General features: G+C 61.3%; 6 protein-coding genes across 6 annotated transcripts; all 6 read right to left on the reverse strand.

Moving 5' to 3' along the window:
- Positions 1-63: 63 nt before the first annotated feature.
- Positions 64-885, reverse strand: LINJ_17_0320 (putative NADH-ubiquinone oxidoreductase, mitochondrial; the record flags this gene model as incomplete). The annotated part of the gene is made up of 1 exon (XM_001464648.1): positions 64-885. The coding sequence occupies one exon, from the start codon at positions 883-885 to the stop codon at positions 64-66; it is 822 nt and encodes a 273-aa protein (XP_001464685.1).
- Positions 886-3,808: 2,923 nt separating this feature from the next.
- Positions 3,809-4,342, reverse strand: LINJ_17_0330 (putative histone H2A; the record flags this gene model as incomplete). Its single annotated transcript, XM_001464649.1, has 1 exon — positions 3,809-4,342. One exon carries the CDS (start codon positions 4,340-4,342, stop codon positions 3,809-3,811), a length of 534 nt encoding a protein of 177 aa, XP_001464686.1.
- A 1,049-nt stretch (positions 4,343-5,391) lies between these two features.
- On the reverse strand, positions 5,392-7,569 carry LINJ_17_0340 (conserved hypothetical protein; the record flags this gene model as incomplete). Its single annotated transcript, XM_001464650.1, has 1 exon — positions 5,392-7,569. One exon carries the CDS (start codon positions 7,567-7,569, stop codon positions 5,392-5,394), a length of 2,178 nt encoding a protein of 725 aa, XP_001464687.1.
- A 1,028-nt stretch (positions 7,570-8,597) lies between these two features.
- Positions 8,598-9,209, reverse strand: LINJ_17_0350 (conserved hypothetical protein; the record flags this gene model as incomplete). The annotated part of the gene is made up of 1 exon (XM_001464651.1): positions 8,598-9,209. One exon carries the CDS (start codon positions 9,207-9,209, stop codon positions 8,598-8,600), a length of 612 nt encoding a protein of 203 aa, XP_001464688.1.
- Positions 9,210-10,652: 1,443 nt separating this feature from the next.
- Positions 10,653-14,789, reverse strand: LINJ_17_0360 (conserved hypothetical protein; the record flags this gene model as incomplete). Its single annotated transcript, XM_001464652.1, has 1 exon — positions 10,653-14,789. One exon carries the CDS (start codon positions 14,787-14,789, stop codon positions 10,653-10,655), a length of 4,137 nt encoding a protein of 1,378 aa, XP_001464689.1.
- A 1,607-nt stretch (positions 14,790-16,396) lies between these two features.
- On the reverse strand, positions 16,397-17,380 carry LINJ_17_0370 (conserved hypothetical protein; the record flags this gene model as incomplete). The annotated part of the gene is made up of 1 exon (XM_001464653.1): positions 16,397-17,380. One exon carries the CDS (start codon positions 17,378-17,380, stop codon positions 16,397-16,399), a length of 984 nt encoding a protein of 327 aa, XP_001464690.1.
- Between the last annotated feature and the right edge of the window lie 102 nt (positions 17,381-17,482).

Consider the following 17,482-nt stretch of genomic DNA (forward strand, 5'->3'; position numbering starts at 1 on the left):
GATTTTCGGTACGCAGAGAGAGAACCAATAAGCGCATACATCAACAGAACTAAAAGGGTACGACTACTTCTTGGGCGGCGCGGCGTCCGCCTTCTCGTCCGGTTCGGCGTCGAAGTCACGGCAGTACGGACCTGGCGGTTCCTTGAACAGGAGCGACGTGCGCCCACCGGCCGGCTCAGCGTACCTGCGATCTGGACGCTGCGAGCCGATTTTGAAAGGTTTTCCGCCACGGAGGTTCTCCACGAGCGTCTTGATGCTCTCCCACGTTAAGTCCTCCATGTAGTCGTACGAAAAGTTGGGCGGGTTGCTGTAGTCACTCACCACCAGCATTGGTGCGTTCACGCACGCGCCGAGGCACTCCATCTCGCCAATCGTGATAAGGCCGTCGCTTGTCGTGCCGTGCATGCGCACGTTCAGATAGTGCATGGTGCGTTCCATCAGCTCGTCGGCGCCGCACAGCATGCAGGGGGTGGTGCGGCAGAATTGGATGTGGTACTTACCAACCGGGTGCCGGTTGAACATGGAGTAGAAGGTGACCGTCTCGAAGACATGCATCGGTGGCACTTCACAAATCTTTGCTATTTTGTACATGGCTGTCACCGGGATGTACCCGCCCTGCTGCTGCTGGGCGAGATGCAGCAGCGGAATGGTGGCTGAGATTCGCCTGCCGCGTGGAAACTTGGGCAAGATCTCGTTGTGAATCTTCTCGTAGCTGGCTGTGGTGAAGTCCCACGGAATTCGGGTGTTGTCGTAGTCCGTGTTCTGGTGACGCACCTCACCGTGGATGGCGCGGGTATTCGCAAGGAGCGCCGCGTTTGTGGACGGGTAGCTTGTCGTCGGCGCCACCGCGGCCGCAGAAGCAGAGGCAGCAGCGACCCAGCGCATCGCCGTCAAGGTTGGCTGAATAAGACGCAGCATCGGACCCGAGCAGCCGTGCCGAAGAAAAGAAAAAGAAACGAAGAGGCGAAGAGAAAGCAAGAGCAGACTACGGGAGGGAGGGAGGAAGGGAAGGGCAGCTGATACTAGTCCTCAACTACTACTGCTAGTGATCACGATAGACAAGGAGAACAGAGCCAAAGCAGTGAAAGGGGCGTCAGCGGGGAGGAGGAAAAGAAGGGGGCGGCACCGCTCGCACTCACGCGAACTCCCAGATACGCGCCGCAGCTGCACGACAGCGGTGGCAGTGATGGGAAAGAGTGTGTGTGTGTGCGTGTGTGTGTGTGTTCAAGATGTTTCAATCAGATGCAAGACCACTTTGCGTACGTCGGCTGCGCCTGGGGCGCACGACGGTGCAAGCTAGCGGTGTCTACGGCTGTTCTGTGGATGCTCCAGAGGTGGCGGCGTATTAGCGAGAAGAAGTGTGGTGGCCGAGTGCAGCATAAAAAAAAAGACGGAAAGGCGGGAGACAACGGACACAAACACATAGAAGCCATTTGGGATGGTACACAAGATGTGGAGACAAGCGCATAAATGCACAGGTGCGCGTGCATCCACAGCGCACGCGAAACAGACGTGCAGGACAAGAAGAAGCGAATTCGAGTGCCTTCTTTGCTTCACCTCTCCACCTCGTGACCCGTGGTGGCGGCGGTGGGAAGATGAGGGGAGGGAAGAGGGGGGAGGGGGCTCCGTGCAAAGGGCATCGAGGGGGCAACGAGAAATACAGAGATGATTGTGAGATGTGGGGAAGACCTCAAAGGGCCGAGGGCCTCTTCATCCCCTTCCCACCACCTCCTTTCTTCACAATCCTCTATCTCCTCTCTCGTCAGTTTGCCAAGACGGCCACGAAAACAAAAGACCGCCGTCTGCAGCTTGCGGAGAAGGGGCGAACCGCGCCGGATAGAGAAAAGACGGGTTCTTTCTCTCGTCACCACGTGTACGTGTGCGAGTGCAAGTTGGCTCACGTTTACGCGGCCCTCCCCCTTGCTCGATGTGTACACACCTTTCTGTTCTTTGCTGCACTACACTTCTGCTTCTGTACACACAACGCTCAGTCGCATCCGCACATGCGCCTTTACACGCACACGCGCACAAAGAAAAACGTGAAAGAGGAGCAAGGCGCTCTCAATGTCAACGCCAACGAGTTCGCCTCTCTTTCCCTCTCCTCTCTCTCGCACGCCTGCTCTCCGCACCGACTGCACGTAAGAATGTGTGCGTGCACACGTGTCTGTGTCTCTCCCGCACTCTGTGTGTGTATGTGTGTCTGCCTACATGAGTGCCCCCATCAACACCACCCCGCTCCAGCGATGACACAAGAGGGCGCATGCAGTGGAGCGCGCTGAGGTGACGGATGTTGGCGGTGCGGTTTCTATATTGCGCGCGCAGGGGGAGGCGGGTGGCACAACACCCACGAGGCCTGTGTCTGTCAGTGGGTGTGCCTGCGGGTGCCTCTGTGCTTTCAGGTCTAGGTCTGGGTGAGGGCTCTACTCGGGGTCACTGCACACACACACACACACACACACACACACACATACAAAGGGGTGCGGGGAGACGAATCAGCGCCGAAGACAACGGCGGCGCGGCAGCAGAGCGTGTACATAGATTTATGAGCAAAAAAAGGGGGCAGTGGTGGGGCGAACCAGCAGACGCACGCACGCACGGACATAACAGGAGCAAACACGATGCATCCACCGCGGTTTCGTACAACTCTAACAAGAAAAGAAGAAAGCGAAAGAAGGAAAGGGCGAGGAGGGGAAGGCGTTTAGCCAACGTCTGTGCAGCCGTACGCGTCGCATGGCATGTTTTGCGTGTATGTGCCATGTGGGAAGAGCGAGATGATATAGAAAGAAGAGGTGCATCACGCACGCCCATGTGGATCGCATACGTCACACACGAAGAAGGAAAACACACATGAAGGAGAGCAACGAATAAAGCAGCAGCAGCAGCCTTCCCCGACGCACACTCATCAAGCCACCACTGCGCTGGCCCGTACTCTTTTCGCCTCTGGCTCTGCCACCTCCGTTGCCGCAGCACAAATAGATCGCTCTCCCCTCTGCCTACACGTACACAGTTCGACCATCACGGAGGTCGTACCCGGAGAGACACACGCACACACACGGAGGCAACAACGCAAAAAGGGAGCACATGCCGCTTTATATAGAAACCGAAGAAATGAGGCATCATCTATGTAGAACGGTCGGAGCAGCCCTCATGAAGGCTGACTGACGCTCAGAGAGAGAGTTGGGGTGGGGTGGGAGGGTGAGGAGAGGGGAAGGAGAGGGGAAGGAGGGGGGCAGAGAGGGAGGGAAAGGGGGGCATCAAACGTCCAGCTGGGCAAGAAGGGGACCGCAAGCTCCATCCGTCCCCCACCTACCTACCCACCCACAAGTTGTGTGCTGATCTGTGGCACAGACGTGAGCTTCGGAAAGGGAACGCCTGGAAAGGAAAAGCAGCGCGTGCCACACACAGCTTTAGCCTTTTTTGCACACACACTCGCCCGTGTCTTCCCCATGCCCCTCTGCCTCGACAGGCATACAGACGGGCACCACCCAGTGGTGTTGCATGGTGCAACTGGACACACACGCACACGCACACGTTTTGTTTGCCTGGCCTCCTGGTTGTCTAGTTCTACCCCTCCGCCACCGCCACCCTCCACAGCACCCACTGAGCTCACCGCCACCACGACAACAATAACACTGAAACGGAAACTAAAGAGCCTGCGCGGCTACATCATCTGTTCAGCTCTCCCTTGCAGACGTCAACACACCAAGTGCATGCGTGAGCACACGGAAGAGAAACGCGCCAGCATATCAGTGCGTTCATACACACTCGGTGTAGTGGCTGCATGTAGCATGGCGGGGAGGGGCAGAGCCTACGCGGCACGCTTGGCGCTCTTCTTCTTGGACTTCTTCTCCAATGCTTTGTGCACATTCGGCACCACACCACCGCGCGAGATGGTCGCCTTCACTACCTGATTCAGCTCCTCATCACCTCGAATGGCGAGCAGCAGGTGGCGCGGCTTGATGCGCTCCGTCTTCTGAGCCTTCGCCGCCGCACCGGAGAGCTCGATCACCTCCGTCGTGAGATATTCCAGCAGAGCGGCGCAGTATATGGCGGCAGATGCACCGCAACGCTGCTTGCGGTAGAGGCCATCCTTCAAGCGAGAGTGAATGCGGCCGACCGGGAAGTTCAACTCTGCGCGCGCGGCACGCGACATGCGATCGCGACGGCCTGCCTTGCCGCCAGTCTTGCCACCGCGCTTGCCCTTACCTTTGCCCTTGCCCTTGCCCTTGCCACCGAGCTTGCCGCCCGAGACGATGCTGGTCTGATCGGCCGTCGCAGAGCCAGGCCCCATCATCGGCGGCTGCGGCGGCATGCCAGTGGATTCCTCGCCGGTGTACGACATCGTATTGGGATGTGCTGTGGGCGATTCGAAGAAGCAAACAAGAAAAACACGTGTGCCTAGCTAGGTGGTCTTGCTTCCCTGGAAGCCCGTGCGCGTGTGCAAGGCGGTCCAGCAGCACGTCGGCGCACACACAGCAAAAAAAAAGGAAAAGCGGTGAGGGAGGTGGTCTTCTGGAAGGAAGGGAAGAAAAGGAAGCGTGTGTAGGATCGTTGGGTGTGGGGTGCGATGTGCCGAAGAAGTGGCGGGATGTGCGTGCGTGGTGGATCTATGGATGTGTGGTGGGGAGAGAGATACGGACAGAGCACGAGAGATGGACTGCGTGGCACAACGAAGCGAGCAGAGCGAAAGAAAAATGGGATGAGGAAAGAGGGAGGCGAATAGAGAGAGCGAGAGCGAGAGCGAGCGAGAGCGAGAGCGAGCGAGACGGAAAGCGGAGAAAATGAAGACGTGCACGACGAAAAGTCAAGGGAAGAGGGGAGGGGCACTGTCATTGCACAACGATCTCCCTCCCTTCCCCTTCTCCCACCTCTTCCCGAAACAAAAAAAAAGCAAAGGACTCTACGCCTCCACGTGCTTCGGTCGGAATGTCATAACGGAGAGCAGCCGGCATTTGTGTTTCCTGTGCTCTCAGGAGCGTATATATGTACCTATGTACGCCTACGTGTGTGTATCTGAATGTCTATGTGTCTATGTGTATACCCACGTCTGCGTTCCTGTTGCTGCCGCTCTTCTTTCAGTTCGCCCCCCCCTTTCCCACCTCTCGTCCGCGTCGGCCTCGCGCCGGTGCACAGCGAAACCCGCAGTAGCAGGGGCAGGGAGAGGGGGAGGGGGCACGGCCGTGTGAGAGAGCAGCTGAAAGACCCCCGAGGGCAGAAGAGAGGCAGAGAACACGGAAAAGAAAAAGAGAAGCCTCACGTCATCTTCAAGCTGCGCGAGAGGGAGGGCGAGAGGCACACACAGAGGCGCACAACTGAGTGAGCACGCGCCTTCGGTACAGACGGAGGCGGGCAATGTTGCCGACGTTGCCAACCTCCTCTTGTATCTGCATCTCACACACGCCGACGGCGGACCTCGTGCCGCTCGTGGCAGGGCCCGCACCAAACCTCCACTGGAAGTTCGAGGCCGCCGCGCTTCCCTCCAGCGCTGCGATCGCGAACGGGTGTGTTCGCGCTGGCGTCCAGCACATTGTGCTCATCTTCCAAGCCGAATATAATACAGGCCGAGGCACCGGCGAGCAGGGCGCAGGGGTAGTGGTACTGCTGACCGCAGCTGCTCTCGCCACGCTCTGTGCCCTCGCACGTGCGCAGGCCCGCCCCAAAAGGAAAAGAAGGTGAGTTGGGGACAAGCAGCGGTGCACCGTCTTCGCACAGCGCACAGCGCACTGTCATCAGCGGTCCCTCTGCGCCGCTTCCATCAGAGGTCTTAAAGCGTTGCCACAGCTCACTCTCTTCATCCGCGTCCCGTTGATGCATGTGACACAAAGTCGCGGCCAGCAGCTGCCAGCGAGCCACGCGACCTGATGTGCGCGCCGTGAGAACCTCCAATGGATCCTGCAGCGGCACCGTCATGTGCAGCAATGCGGTCGTACTGGGAATGAAGTACACCCCAGCAGCAGCGGCGGCGGGAAGGTCCTCGAGAGAGGTGTTGGTAAAGACGTCTAGAAGTCCAGCCCACGCCAGACAATTGTGGTGAGCCACGCCTGTAAAGTGGTGCGCTGTCACCTCGCCACGACAAGGACAACAGTAGCTCCCCTGCACCGCGTCGAGTTCGGTTGTCGTATACTCGCCTTCGCATGTCGGCGCCGGTGATTGAGTAATGTTGGTGCTATGCTCCTGCACCTCGCAGCACACACCCCACAACGGCCCTAGCAGCAGCGAGAGGCTCTCCTCAGTCTGCATAGCCAACTCCGCTGGATCGCAGTGCGCTGTCGGGGATCGCAGGAGTCGTTGCAGACGCTGTCGCACCGCCGTGCGCTGCACCACGTCAAGGCCGCAGAGGGCGCAGCAGCCGAAGCGGTGCCAGAATGACGCGGCCGTGTCAGCAGAGGCGACAGACCACGATGAGGCCGTTTTAGACACCGCCTCCGTCTTTTCTCGGCCTGCCCCATCAGCTACTCCAGCTTGTCGTGCCAGAAGCCGCGCTGCTGGGGGGGTAAGCGTGCAGTGTATCACTCCCCGGCCGCGTCTCCACAGGCTCCACGCAGATGCTTTCTTGGAATTCAATGCATGTTCAGCAGCGAGTACACTTGCAGATGCCTCACCACTGCGATGTGCGGTACTTGCCGCAGCCGTGACGCTCGCCGCCTCTGCCACCGCAAATGCTATGAAGGGTGGCGGGCTCAGCCGCGGCGTCGAATCGAGCTGATCAGCGTGATCCGTGATGTGGTTGCGCATCAGCTGAAGGGGAGTGGAGAAGGGCGCTGGCGAGGGCGACAGTGCCGGAGATGGTGTGGTTGTCGGCGGTCGATCCTGATCTCGTCCAAGTGCGCCGCTATCCCCGACACGACGCGCGACGGCAGACGGCAAAGATGTGGTGGCCTGAGCGATGATCGAGCGGTGCGGCGCTTCGTCCGAGAGCACATCATCGCCCACTCCCGCCATCAACGGCGGTGGCGAAGGTGACTCACTTTGCAGCCGCTGCGTCTCGCCGGCTGCGGCACGCAGAAGCCCTGGCAGACTCGAGTGCTGAGCATGGTTGGCGGTGCTGCCCTCGGTGGCAGCGACTGCGCTCGCGACACGATGTGATGCCCGAGGCTCACGCAATGACAAGAAGGGGTGCTGCTCCGGCGGGGGTGACAGTGACGACCGTCGCGGCCGCGGTGCCTGATTCTCCCCTTGCGCTCCCTCCACCGCGTCGTATCCGGTGGCGCCTCGACGCCGCTTCATAGAGGAGTCGTGATCGCTGTGAGACAACGGCGTTGCCGCGTTCTGCACGGATGATCGCAGCTGACGCCCGCTGGCGCGTAGCCCCACCTCACGTGTCAGCACGCAAAGGAGAGACAGCTGAGGCAGCGGGGAGCAGTGGCGCAGGTTGGGCACCGCTTGATTGCACAGCGGGCACCGCGGGCGTGCTGCAATGCAGCGACTAGCGCAGGCGCGGCATAGGATGTGGCCACAGGGAAAGCACACCGGTTTCTTGAAAACGTCGAGGCACACAGGGCACACGCAGTTGGCATGCGTAGACTTGAGTAACGGTATGGCGTCAATCATGGTAACAGACATCCCCATGCGAGCTCTCCACTGAGAGGTGCTGACACCGCACAATCCGATGGAAGGGGGAAGAGGGGGCAGCTGCGCAAGGATGTATGTGCATGTGTGTCTAGTTCAATCTATGACAGCTCTGCGCTAGTAGCGAGGTAATAGTAAGCGCAGGAGCGAGATGCGGCGGGGGGTGCCAAGGCAGAGATGGGGCAGGAAGAGGCGGAGGAGCACGGCGCGCAAAAGGGGTGAAAGGGCCCCGGTGGCACGACGCTCTGTCCGGTGGTGATGCTGCTCGGCCCTCTCTCGGGCTCTCGGTCGCTCTTTTCGTGTGTGCTTCTATCGTTTCTGTGAAATATGCAGTGCTGTCATGCACGTGCGCAAGCGGCAGGCACGCACACCCACACGCGCGTCGAAGCGAATGCATGCGTGCGAGAGAGGGGAGAAGGAGGGGAGCGGAGCGGAGGGCAGGGGAGGGAGATGACAAACTTCGAAAGATGGGATCGACTCGGGCAGGACCGAAAAGACAAGAGAAAAAGGGGAGCGGTCAAACGGTGTTTTGCAGCACCGCTGCTCGAGACGCGCGGGCGCGCTTGTATTTCTCTCTTTTGGGCATCCGCCTGCTCTCCTCCTGCGCGTTGGTCGGAGTCCACGCTTCCACATGCGTACTCGCTCGGGCGTGAAAGGGTAAGAAAGAGGCGAACGCGCACACGTGCCTATCAAGGTCAGTTTTTCCTCCTTTACTTTTCAACAGAGGCGACGGGCCACCCCTCGCCCAGCGAAGCGTGTCGGGGGGATTGCCATCCTCTGGACAACCTCGACGCGACAACGTGTCAAGCGACTCCCATGTCATAAACAGGCGTCTCTACACGGAGATGCCGCAGAGAACTCAGAGAGCGGAAGAGCACACAGACAGGCTCCCCAGTCAGCGTGTTCAGCGCCCCAGTGCATGGCCCGTACAATGTGTCGCGTATCTAGGCACTTGTGTGAGTTTTGTTTCCAGGTCATTCGTGTCCTGGGCATCGACAGATTAGCACGTCTTTTGCCCTGAGCACCCTTTACCGGCCGCCGCCGCCTCCTCCCGCCGACTTCTTGGCCTCGAGGCGCTTGCGGCGCGCGGCCCGATTGCGCATCTTCTCCCGCTGCAAGTGGGCCTTGATCGATGCAGCCATCATTGAAAAGTCACTCTTGAGCTGCCCCAACGCGGAGTTGGAGGAAGCCGCAGAAACAGCTGTTGTGCCGGTGCCGCCTGCCGCGTCAACGAAGCGCATGAGGAAGATGCTGTTGCTTCGGATGTACGTGGCACCGATGTAGCGAGGTCGCGGCATCAGCTCACTAGTGCTCTGCATCACGTCTGCATCCTCTGTCACCATGCCTTGGAGACTGCTTGCGATGAGCCGTGCCTCCCGCTGCGACTTCTCACGCAGTATCGCCCGCTCCACATCAAAACTGCGGGCTCGTCGCACCAGCGCCTCGTTCAGCATAACGTTGTAGTGGTCATCAATGTGCACCAGCTTGCCTGTGTAGACGTACCCCTGTCTTGTCTCCACCTCCACCTCCATGCTCCGAGACGGGTCGCAGCTTAGGCTGCTAGTCAGCAACGCCGAGTTGCACTCGCCCTTGTCGCCAGTGCCGTCACTTGCTTCAACAGCCAGCCCGAGCGCCCGCATGAGCACCGCCGCCGGCGCCGGCACGCCTTTCGACCTTTTCTCCGAGTCCACGCTCGCGCTGCCGCCACCTGTAGCGGCAGCGGCACCCCGAGCATTGGTCCCCGTCGAGGATTCGTCTGCGATGCCTCGCACGTGCTTCTTGGACTTGTCAGGGACTGTAACGCTGGCCGTTTTCGGTCGACGATGCCTGTGCGCCGACGGCATTTGCCGGCTGATGGCAACAGCAGCCACCGCCAACGATGCGGCGAAACAAATATGTGCCCTAGAGGAAAACGCCCGGAAGGTAAGATGCGCAATGGCAAGGTCCTGCGTTGTGCGTTGTGCGTGTGCGTGTGCCCGAGGGTGTGCGTGTGCGTGTACCCGAGGGTGTGCGTGTGCGTGTGCGTGTGCGTGTGCGTGTGCGTGTGCGTGTGCGTGTGCGTGTGCGTGTGCGTGTGCGTGTGCGTGTGCGTGTGCGTGTGCGTGTGCGTGTGCGTGTGCGTGTGCGTGTGCGTGTGCGTGTGCGTGTGCGTGTGCGTGTGCGTGAAATGGAGGCGGCCATGCACTTTGGCCAAGCCGTCGAGAGCGTCATAAAAGGAGCAGAGAGGACCAAGAGAGAGGTGGAGCCCCACGGGGGACCGAGAGAGCCGAGGAAGTAACGCGCAGGAAGACCACATGTCTGTCGCATTTCTTCTATTCCAATGTGAGTCCACTCCTCTGCCAGGCAACGCGAGGTCCACCTCCTCCCTCGAGCCTCCCCGGCGCTGCCACAGGCCACCCGTCGCGTGGCGCGGCGCAGCCCTAGGCGCACGCCGGTGCAGCAGTGCGCCGGCTCAGCCATCTGAGAGCACGGCCTCGGCAGCGGACTCCACCCACACCCCACTCCGCAGGCAGCCTCACAGCCGCTCCCGTCATGCCGGCCACCGCCCCCGGTGCACCCCCCTCGCGGTGGCGCAGGCTCCCTCCACCAGTGGGCAGCGAGGGCCGGGTGACAGATGCCTTCGAGCCACGCCGGCACTCGGCTTGTCATGTCGGCGGCACAAGCGTGCTCGCGGTCGCTGGCCGCTCCGGCGCCGCGCCATCCACGACCTGACCGCCGACATCAGTCGCCGTGCATCGCTCTGGCCCCCGCGCGTCGCCGGTGCTTGGCCCTGTGGCCACCAGAGGGGTGGCTCGGCATTTGGCTGGGGATAGGGCGGGGGCGGGACCGCCTGGCTTTCTCCCACAAGGAGAGAAAGAGGGAGGGGGGCGGGGGTGATGCACACAGCAGCACGCAAGCATGCACACACAGGAGTCACTCGAGAACTGTCATGGTTAGGTTGAGCACCGGTGTCTTTTCGAGGCGGGGTAGCCGAGACACACACGCATGTGAAGCGAGAGAGGGCGTGGGGAAGATCCAACAGGCGCTCCTCACAACGAATGCCGCCGCGAGGGGCACCTCGCACTCCAAGTCCGTACAAGAGCTTACGTCCTGTCCACGTAAGCGTTCGTCTCCAGATCCAGGTAGCACTGCAGTACGCAGTCGTACATGTACCGACCCTCCCCGTTGCCGCGCTCTGCGGAGAGCGGCACGTCGTTCGCAAGAGCTTCATGATGAGAAACGGGTGTATGTTGCACTGGATCACGAGTCGAAGCGGCTGCGGGAAAGCCGAGCGTCTGCTGCTGAGCGAGTGGCGATGGCCCCACCGCTGCCCCAGCATGGTAAGTGGGTAATGTCGCTGCAGTGGCGGCCTGGGGCATGTGCACGACGGACGGAGGTGGCATAGATGGATGCGCAGAGGGGTATGCAGCTGCGATGCCGAGGCGAGGCGGTCGCGGACCACCGCCAGCGCCGGAGGAGGAGTCAGAGAGAGGATCGCAGTGTCGATCGCCACCGCCACTGAACGGTGTGATCGTGGAGGGGTAACGGCCACGACTCGCTGACAGCGTGGGCATTGAGGAGGAAGGCAGCCACATTTGAAAGCTGCTCACGGTACTGAAGCTGCGGCCGCTCGGAGGCGGGGGAGGGGCCTGCACGCCTACGCAGAGCTGTGCACCCTCGATGAAGCCCTGAAGGCTCTCCTGCTGTGACGCAACGCCCAATTTACTAGCGGCGGCGGCCGAGAGGGGGGTGTGCATGCCCGAGGAGGTGGGACCGGCGTTCTGCCTGGCGGACCAGGTCGCTAGGCGTCCTGCAGCACCGCTCTCCGCTCCAGGGGAACGTACCCGCCCCGGTAGTGGGGTGTCCGTGAGTCGAACTTCATCCTGCAACGCGCGCTGAGTAGCGTCACCGACGGACGGGGAATGGCCAGGCTCTGGGACGGGACGGCGCCACACAACTGCCTTTGTAACTTGACCAGATGACGACTTCAGCTGTGGCACCACAGCCGCCACTACCTCTGGAGCTGGGGTTTGTGATTCGCTCAAAAGCCGCGGTGCCTGCTGCAGCAGTGCAGCCGCCTCACTCTTTTCCACACCAGCCATGTAGCTTGAGGGAGCACCGCCAGCACGTGGCAGCGCCTCGCCTACAGCTCCGGAATCGGTGGGTACCCTCAGCATTGAAGGCGTCTGCGGAGTCAGGGAGGTCGAGCGGAACGTCCAGGAGGTGGCAGCGCTTGTCGGCGGAGGTATTTCGGCTGAAGGAGCGTCACCGACGCCATCGTTGTCACTACCGTCGACGAGGGAAAAAGAAGCGGCCGAGGAAGACGAAGAGAGAGCCGCCTGGTGCGCACGTAGCCGCTCCGCCAGTGGGGCACGTTTGACAGCGGCAGTCGCTGGCCGCTGCAATGAAGCTGACAAGCAGAGCGGCCTCTCTGCTGAGCTCCACAACTCGAGAATAGCATTCGCGTCGTTCGCGGCGGCTGATGCTGTCGCCGCACACTCTGCGACTGCGACACGCGCAACACTGTCGCATGCTTGCGTCGCCATCGCAGCCGCTGGTGGCGTTGGCGGCAGGCTGGGTACGGCCGCTGTGTTGACCACCGCATCGCGCGGCGTATCACGCAGGACTGCCTCTATGATCTCAGCAGGAGCCGTTGGGCCAGGAGCAGACGGAGGCGACGGGGAGGAATGGGTTGAAGCAGCGCCTGTGAGTGGTGGCGGTGGCACCAACAGTGGCAGCACTGTCGGTGTCACCGTGCTGACGGCAGGTCGAGCACCTTGCGCCGTAGGCGGTGGCGTCACGTGGCGCGACGGTGGGCGCCTGCCGAGCGGCTGGGCAAAGATGGAGGCAGCAGCGGCAGCAGCAGCGGCCGCCTCCTCTTCCACCCCCGCCAGTACCATGTGGATGCGACGCACCCGCTCGCTCATCGCATCCATCAACTCCACGGCAGAGGAGTAGGACGTAACGGATAAGACTGAGGTTTCTGAGGTTGTAGCGGTAGTCGTGGTGGCGCTGCTAGTCGTAGAAAAGAGAAGGCCCGCCGCTCCCACGGCCGCGGGTGCCGAGAAGCCCTCCTGGCCTGCGTCCTCTATCGCGACATCCTCTCCCACTTGCTGCGCCACCCCCTCACCCGTGTGTCCTGCATTCAGCGCGTGATGCGTTGCCTTGTTGGCAACCGGCGGCTGCGACGGTGCGCGACGCAGAGGAGGCTTGCCCGTCATGAGCTGATTCGCTGGGTACTGCGGCGGTGTGGCGGGAGCGAGCTGCTCGGCGGCCGACACCTCGCGGACAACGAACATTTCCGCGTCGTCGGAGGCCGAGAGAGACGCCCCGTCAACCGGAGAAGACCGGGGAGAGGCGGAGGATGGAAAAGAAGCCGACGGAGGGGCGGCTGAAGTCGGCGCGTGCGCTGCGGCTCCCGAGCCGGTGAACTGATGTGCGGGCTGAGGCTGTGACTGCTGCTGATGATCACGCATTCTTAACAGCTCTAGGGCTGTGTGGTGCAGCACCTTCGACGGTTCCGGCTGCCTCTTGCATACGCGTGCTGCTGCGGCCTCGCTCTCAGGTTGGTGCCGGTACGAATTTAACAAGGCGGGGTTCTTTTGCTGATCAGGGTTCGGCTGGCGGCGCTGTAGCTGGTGCGGCGGTAGCGTGGCAGACGACGGTAAGGTAAGGGGCTTGCTGGCGGCTGTTGTGACTGCCTGTGCTGCCCGCCGCCTTGCGGTGTCCTGTGTCGCGTCCCCAGCCCACTCTACGGCGCTTCTGCCAACGTCACCGGCACAGTTGTTCGCCTTCCACCGCACCTGCGTCGCCTCGATGCTGTTGTCGCTGTCTCTCGTATGCGCCTCGCCCTCTCGTGACGGTTCTTCCGCAGGGGCCAGCGGGGCAGGCGCCTCGCTCAGGATATGCTCGTCTCCCGTTCGCACAAACACGCAGAGGCTCTCCCCCGCCTCGGCGGGAAGACGCAGAGCCTCTGGTGGAACCCAGCAACTGCCGCTGCCGCTGCTGCGCTGCTGCAGTGTTCCGGAGCCTCGTCGATCGCTGTGCCCCTCTCCATCGGCGTCCCTGACGATCTCCTGCGTGCCGCCGATCGGCGTGGCCATGAGAGGCACCGTACCCGGCACCCCATCCGCAGTGACGAGGTGGTCCATGGCAGGGTAAGGAAGTGGGAGCCCGTGGCCGGCGATGATGCGGCGCACGTAAACTCCACCTGTGCTGGCGGCGCTGCCACCCGAGCCGATACGCAGCTGCTTCAATCGGCAATGTGTCCCGCCTGCCACCACAGCGCCAGCTGCCTTGCAAGACTGCAGAAGCGCTTCGAGGTCCACGAAGAGCTGCACCCACTGCGCCGTGCGCACACACTGCAGGGGTATCTTCGTGTGGTGAGTGTGTCGCTGTACGGCGTGCCCGGTGTTGGTGAAGCGCAGCCGGTACCCACCACTGTTGCCGCTACTGCCCCCACCGTTAGTGCTGATCCTTCCTCGAGCACTATCGGAGGAAGTGCCGGTGCGGAGGACGAGCTCAATGTAAAAGCTGCCGGGTGGCGGGATCGGTGACCCCGGCAGCTGCGGCCGCGATGCACCCGCCTGATGTTGCGCAGCGGTTGACAGGGTAGGAGCAGCTACGCAAAACTGCACCACCACAATGGTGTGCACGGCAGTGGCCGCGAACAGCAGAGGCGCGGCAGCCGTCCCCGACGCTGGTGCGGGTGTCGCGGCGAGCGCCGGCAGTCGCATGCACGAGGAAAAGTCAACCTCCGTCCCCGGAATAATGTGCAACAACTGCGAGCGTGTGTCGCGGTCGTAGACGCAGCGAATCCCGCTAGAAGACTGGTGGGACGCTCGCGCAGCGGCGGACGCTGCAGCGTGCTTCGTATTGCGCTGCCTGGCTGCCGTACTGGATGCTGCCGCTGCAGATGCAGATAGAGGAGGGCCGCCTGCGGATAGTCGGTTGAGGGACGCCCCGCGAACTCTCAGATATCCTCCACGGGGTGCAGCTGCAGCAACGTTGCCGGGACGCTCCAGGGTGACCGTCTTGAGCCCCTCCAGCGGGCGGGGGCCTTGTGGACTGAATAAGACGAGGCATGGAACGGTGCGATGCGGCGGTGCTGCGACAGGAGACTCGGCAGGTGAAGTTGACCGGAGACTGGACGATGTGTGGGTGGCATTGGAGCGAGGTTTCGAGCCTATGGCAGCCGGCTCAGCACGCAATGCAGCCCGCGGCGTGGCGGCGTTGCACATCGCCGCGTCGCCAACGTCATGATATGGCTTCGTCACCGCCTTTTCATTGAAGCCACTGCATCGCTCGTCTTCTTTCCTGTACGGCCCTCTCACATATTCACTGAGGAGTGTAGGTGTCTGTCGTTGTGTCGACTGGCGCGGCCCCTGACGCTGCACTCCCGCAGCGATGGCAGCCGTCCGCACCAGCGGTGCCGGTGTAGGCGGCGGGGGCATGTGGTGACTAAAGAAGTAGGCGTTCATCGCTTCTACTCGTCCACCGTCCCCCTCCGCCTAGTCGGCAGGAATGGGGCGGAGAGCGAATGTGAGAGAGGAAGAGATAGCGGGGAGCTATGGCAGAGAATCGAAGGCCGGCATGCATAACCGCAGCTGATGAGTGCTAGCGTGTGCACGTGCGTGTGTTTATGTATGTGTTCGGGCGATCACTAAGATCTACTCTAGCGGCCAGAGAGCAACAGGGAGTAACACATGGGGAAAAAAAAGCAACGAGGGGCCAGAGAGGAAGAGAAAGGAGGAGGGGCACACGCACACGCATACGACGCCTTGCGCGTCTGGGCCGGGAGAAGAAGGGGGTACGCCGGACTTTGGGCAAGAGAAGCGAAACGAAACTACAAAACACAAAAGGCAGCGACCGCAACATCGGCAGTGAAGGGGGTGGTGGTTATGGATGCTTACAGCGGCGCACGTGCACATCACCACCACAAACGCACTGCCCAACCAACACTCGCGACTTCGACCTTCGTCGTTTTCCTTCTTTTCTGTGTGTCTATGTCTGTTTGTATGTGTGTGTGTGTACGTGTGGTCAGTGCGCGGCGACTCGATAACAAACGTAGCACCGTTGCGTTCCGGTGCAACGGGGCCCCGGACAATCTAACTTTTTGTATGCGCGTGCGGGGTGTGTGTGTGAAAAGTTGTTGTAACGGAGAGAAGGGGGGGGGGGGCAGAAGATTTCGTGGACGAAGTTACGGAAGTTGCATCGGCGCCTTAAATAGCGAATAAAAAAGAAAGAGCCGCGGTGGTGGAAAGATGATGTAAGAAGCAGCATCATGGCGTCGCCAGCATTCATGCATGGGCACGTATGTGTGGGTGTGTGTGTGTGTGACCGCCAACACCAACACAAGATGGAAGATGCGGCACTACTAAGAAGGATATCCACTACCGTAGACGCACAGATGGTGACTGGATAGTACCCAACGCCTCCCCACCACCACCACCACCAGCACGACCATCAGGGATGATGCTCAGGTGCTCAACACCGCGACACGCACACACACGCACATGCACGTCGTCGCATAGCAAAGCCAACGGTGAGCAGGTGGATCGCTCACATCCAATTTCGTTGTTCTCGATTTCTCGCTTTCTCTTGACGCCTTGTGCTGTAGCAGTTGCTTGAGTGCATCCTGCCAGTCTGGCGCAGCTCTCTTCAAAAAGTGGCAGCAGCGGCAAAGAAGAGCAGAGAGATCGATGCAAACTAGGGGTGAAGCAGCGTTGCACAGAGAACAAAACAAGCAGAGGCGAAAACGTCGATCCGGGCACAGGCACTCTCCCGCTCGTGTGATGGAAGTACCTGGGGGAGGGAGGGGGCGGGCGGCAGTGCGGAAAGGACGTCCTCAAAAATACTCAGGATAGCACCGCTCCAGCTCCCGTGCCAGGGACGCGACTGAGCGACGCCGCCGGCGCTGACGACGTTCGTGAGGAGGGCAAGAATTTTGGCACACACTGCCGTCGACACCACGCTCGTCTCGAGGTGCTGGTGGTGGCAGGTCCGTCGGGTGGTGTGCAGTGAGTGCAGTACCAACAGACACCGAATCCATTTTCAGTGTAGGCCACTTCTGCGGAGCACAAATTGATGGCGCCTCCTCATCCTCCAACGGCGTCGGTGATGACGGGCCGTTGTCGCGCGTAGCCCGTGACGGCGTAGTCGTGACGAAGTGCTGAGAAGTCTGGCGCGGCAGAAAAGAAAAGCGCGGCTGCGCGTGAGTTGTGTGCCCCCTCCCAGGGTCTACAGAAGCAGCGGTGGAGAGGGTCTGCGCATAGGATGCCGCGGAAGCGGTATGAGCGCTGGTGCCACAGCAGGTTATGAGGTCACCGCCAGCGCCAGCCTCTGAGCTGTTGTCCGCGGCGTCCACGGCCTCCTCGTACGGAATACAGTGAAGCTCCATGACCTCCTCCACCAGTATGTCGAACCCGCACAGGTTCAGCTCTGTGCCCACCACCCAGTCCGCCCCGCGGTGTGCGAGCTGCATGCACATGAAGATCTTGTTCGGCGCCTGCCCCACCGCTTTGCACCGCAGCACGCACTCCCGGTTGTCCTTGTCGTACAAGTAGGAGACGTCGTGGGCGACGGAAAGCGCACCCTCCCGCTTCGCCCGCTGCTGGCGAGAGCCGCTGCTCCGGCGGAAGACCACGTTAAACCGAGAGGCACCGGCTTTGGTGAGTGGAGTAGCATGGCAGCTGCCCTTATCACCGGCGCCCATGGCTGCTGTCTGCGGTGGCTGCCACCTTGGCATCGGTGTGTCTGTCACTGTCTGAGCGTATGCGAAAAGTGCCTGCGGTCGTGCATCAAGAGGAGGCCCCCTCCGGCCGCCCATCATCGAATTCACAAGAGCGGAGAAAAGATAAGCGAGAGGAAGATGGCGAGGGAGGCAGGCAGGCCAGAGGGAGGGAGACATGCTCAGGGACTGCCCGCTATGAAG

This window comes from Leishmania infantum, chromosome 17 (assembly GCF_000002875.2).
Source record: "Leishmania infantum JPCM5 genome chromosome 17".
Classification (NCBI taxonomy): domain Eukaryota; phylum Euglenozoa; class Kinetoplastea; order Trypanosomatida; family Trypanosomatidae; genus Leishmania; species Leishmania infantum.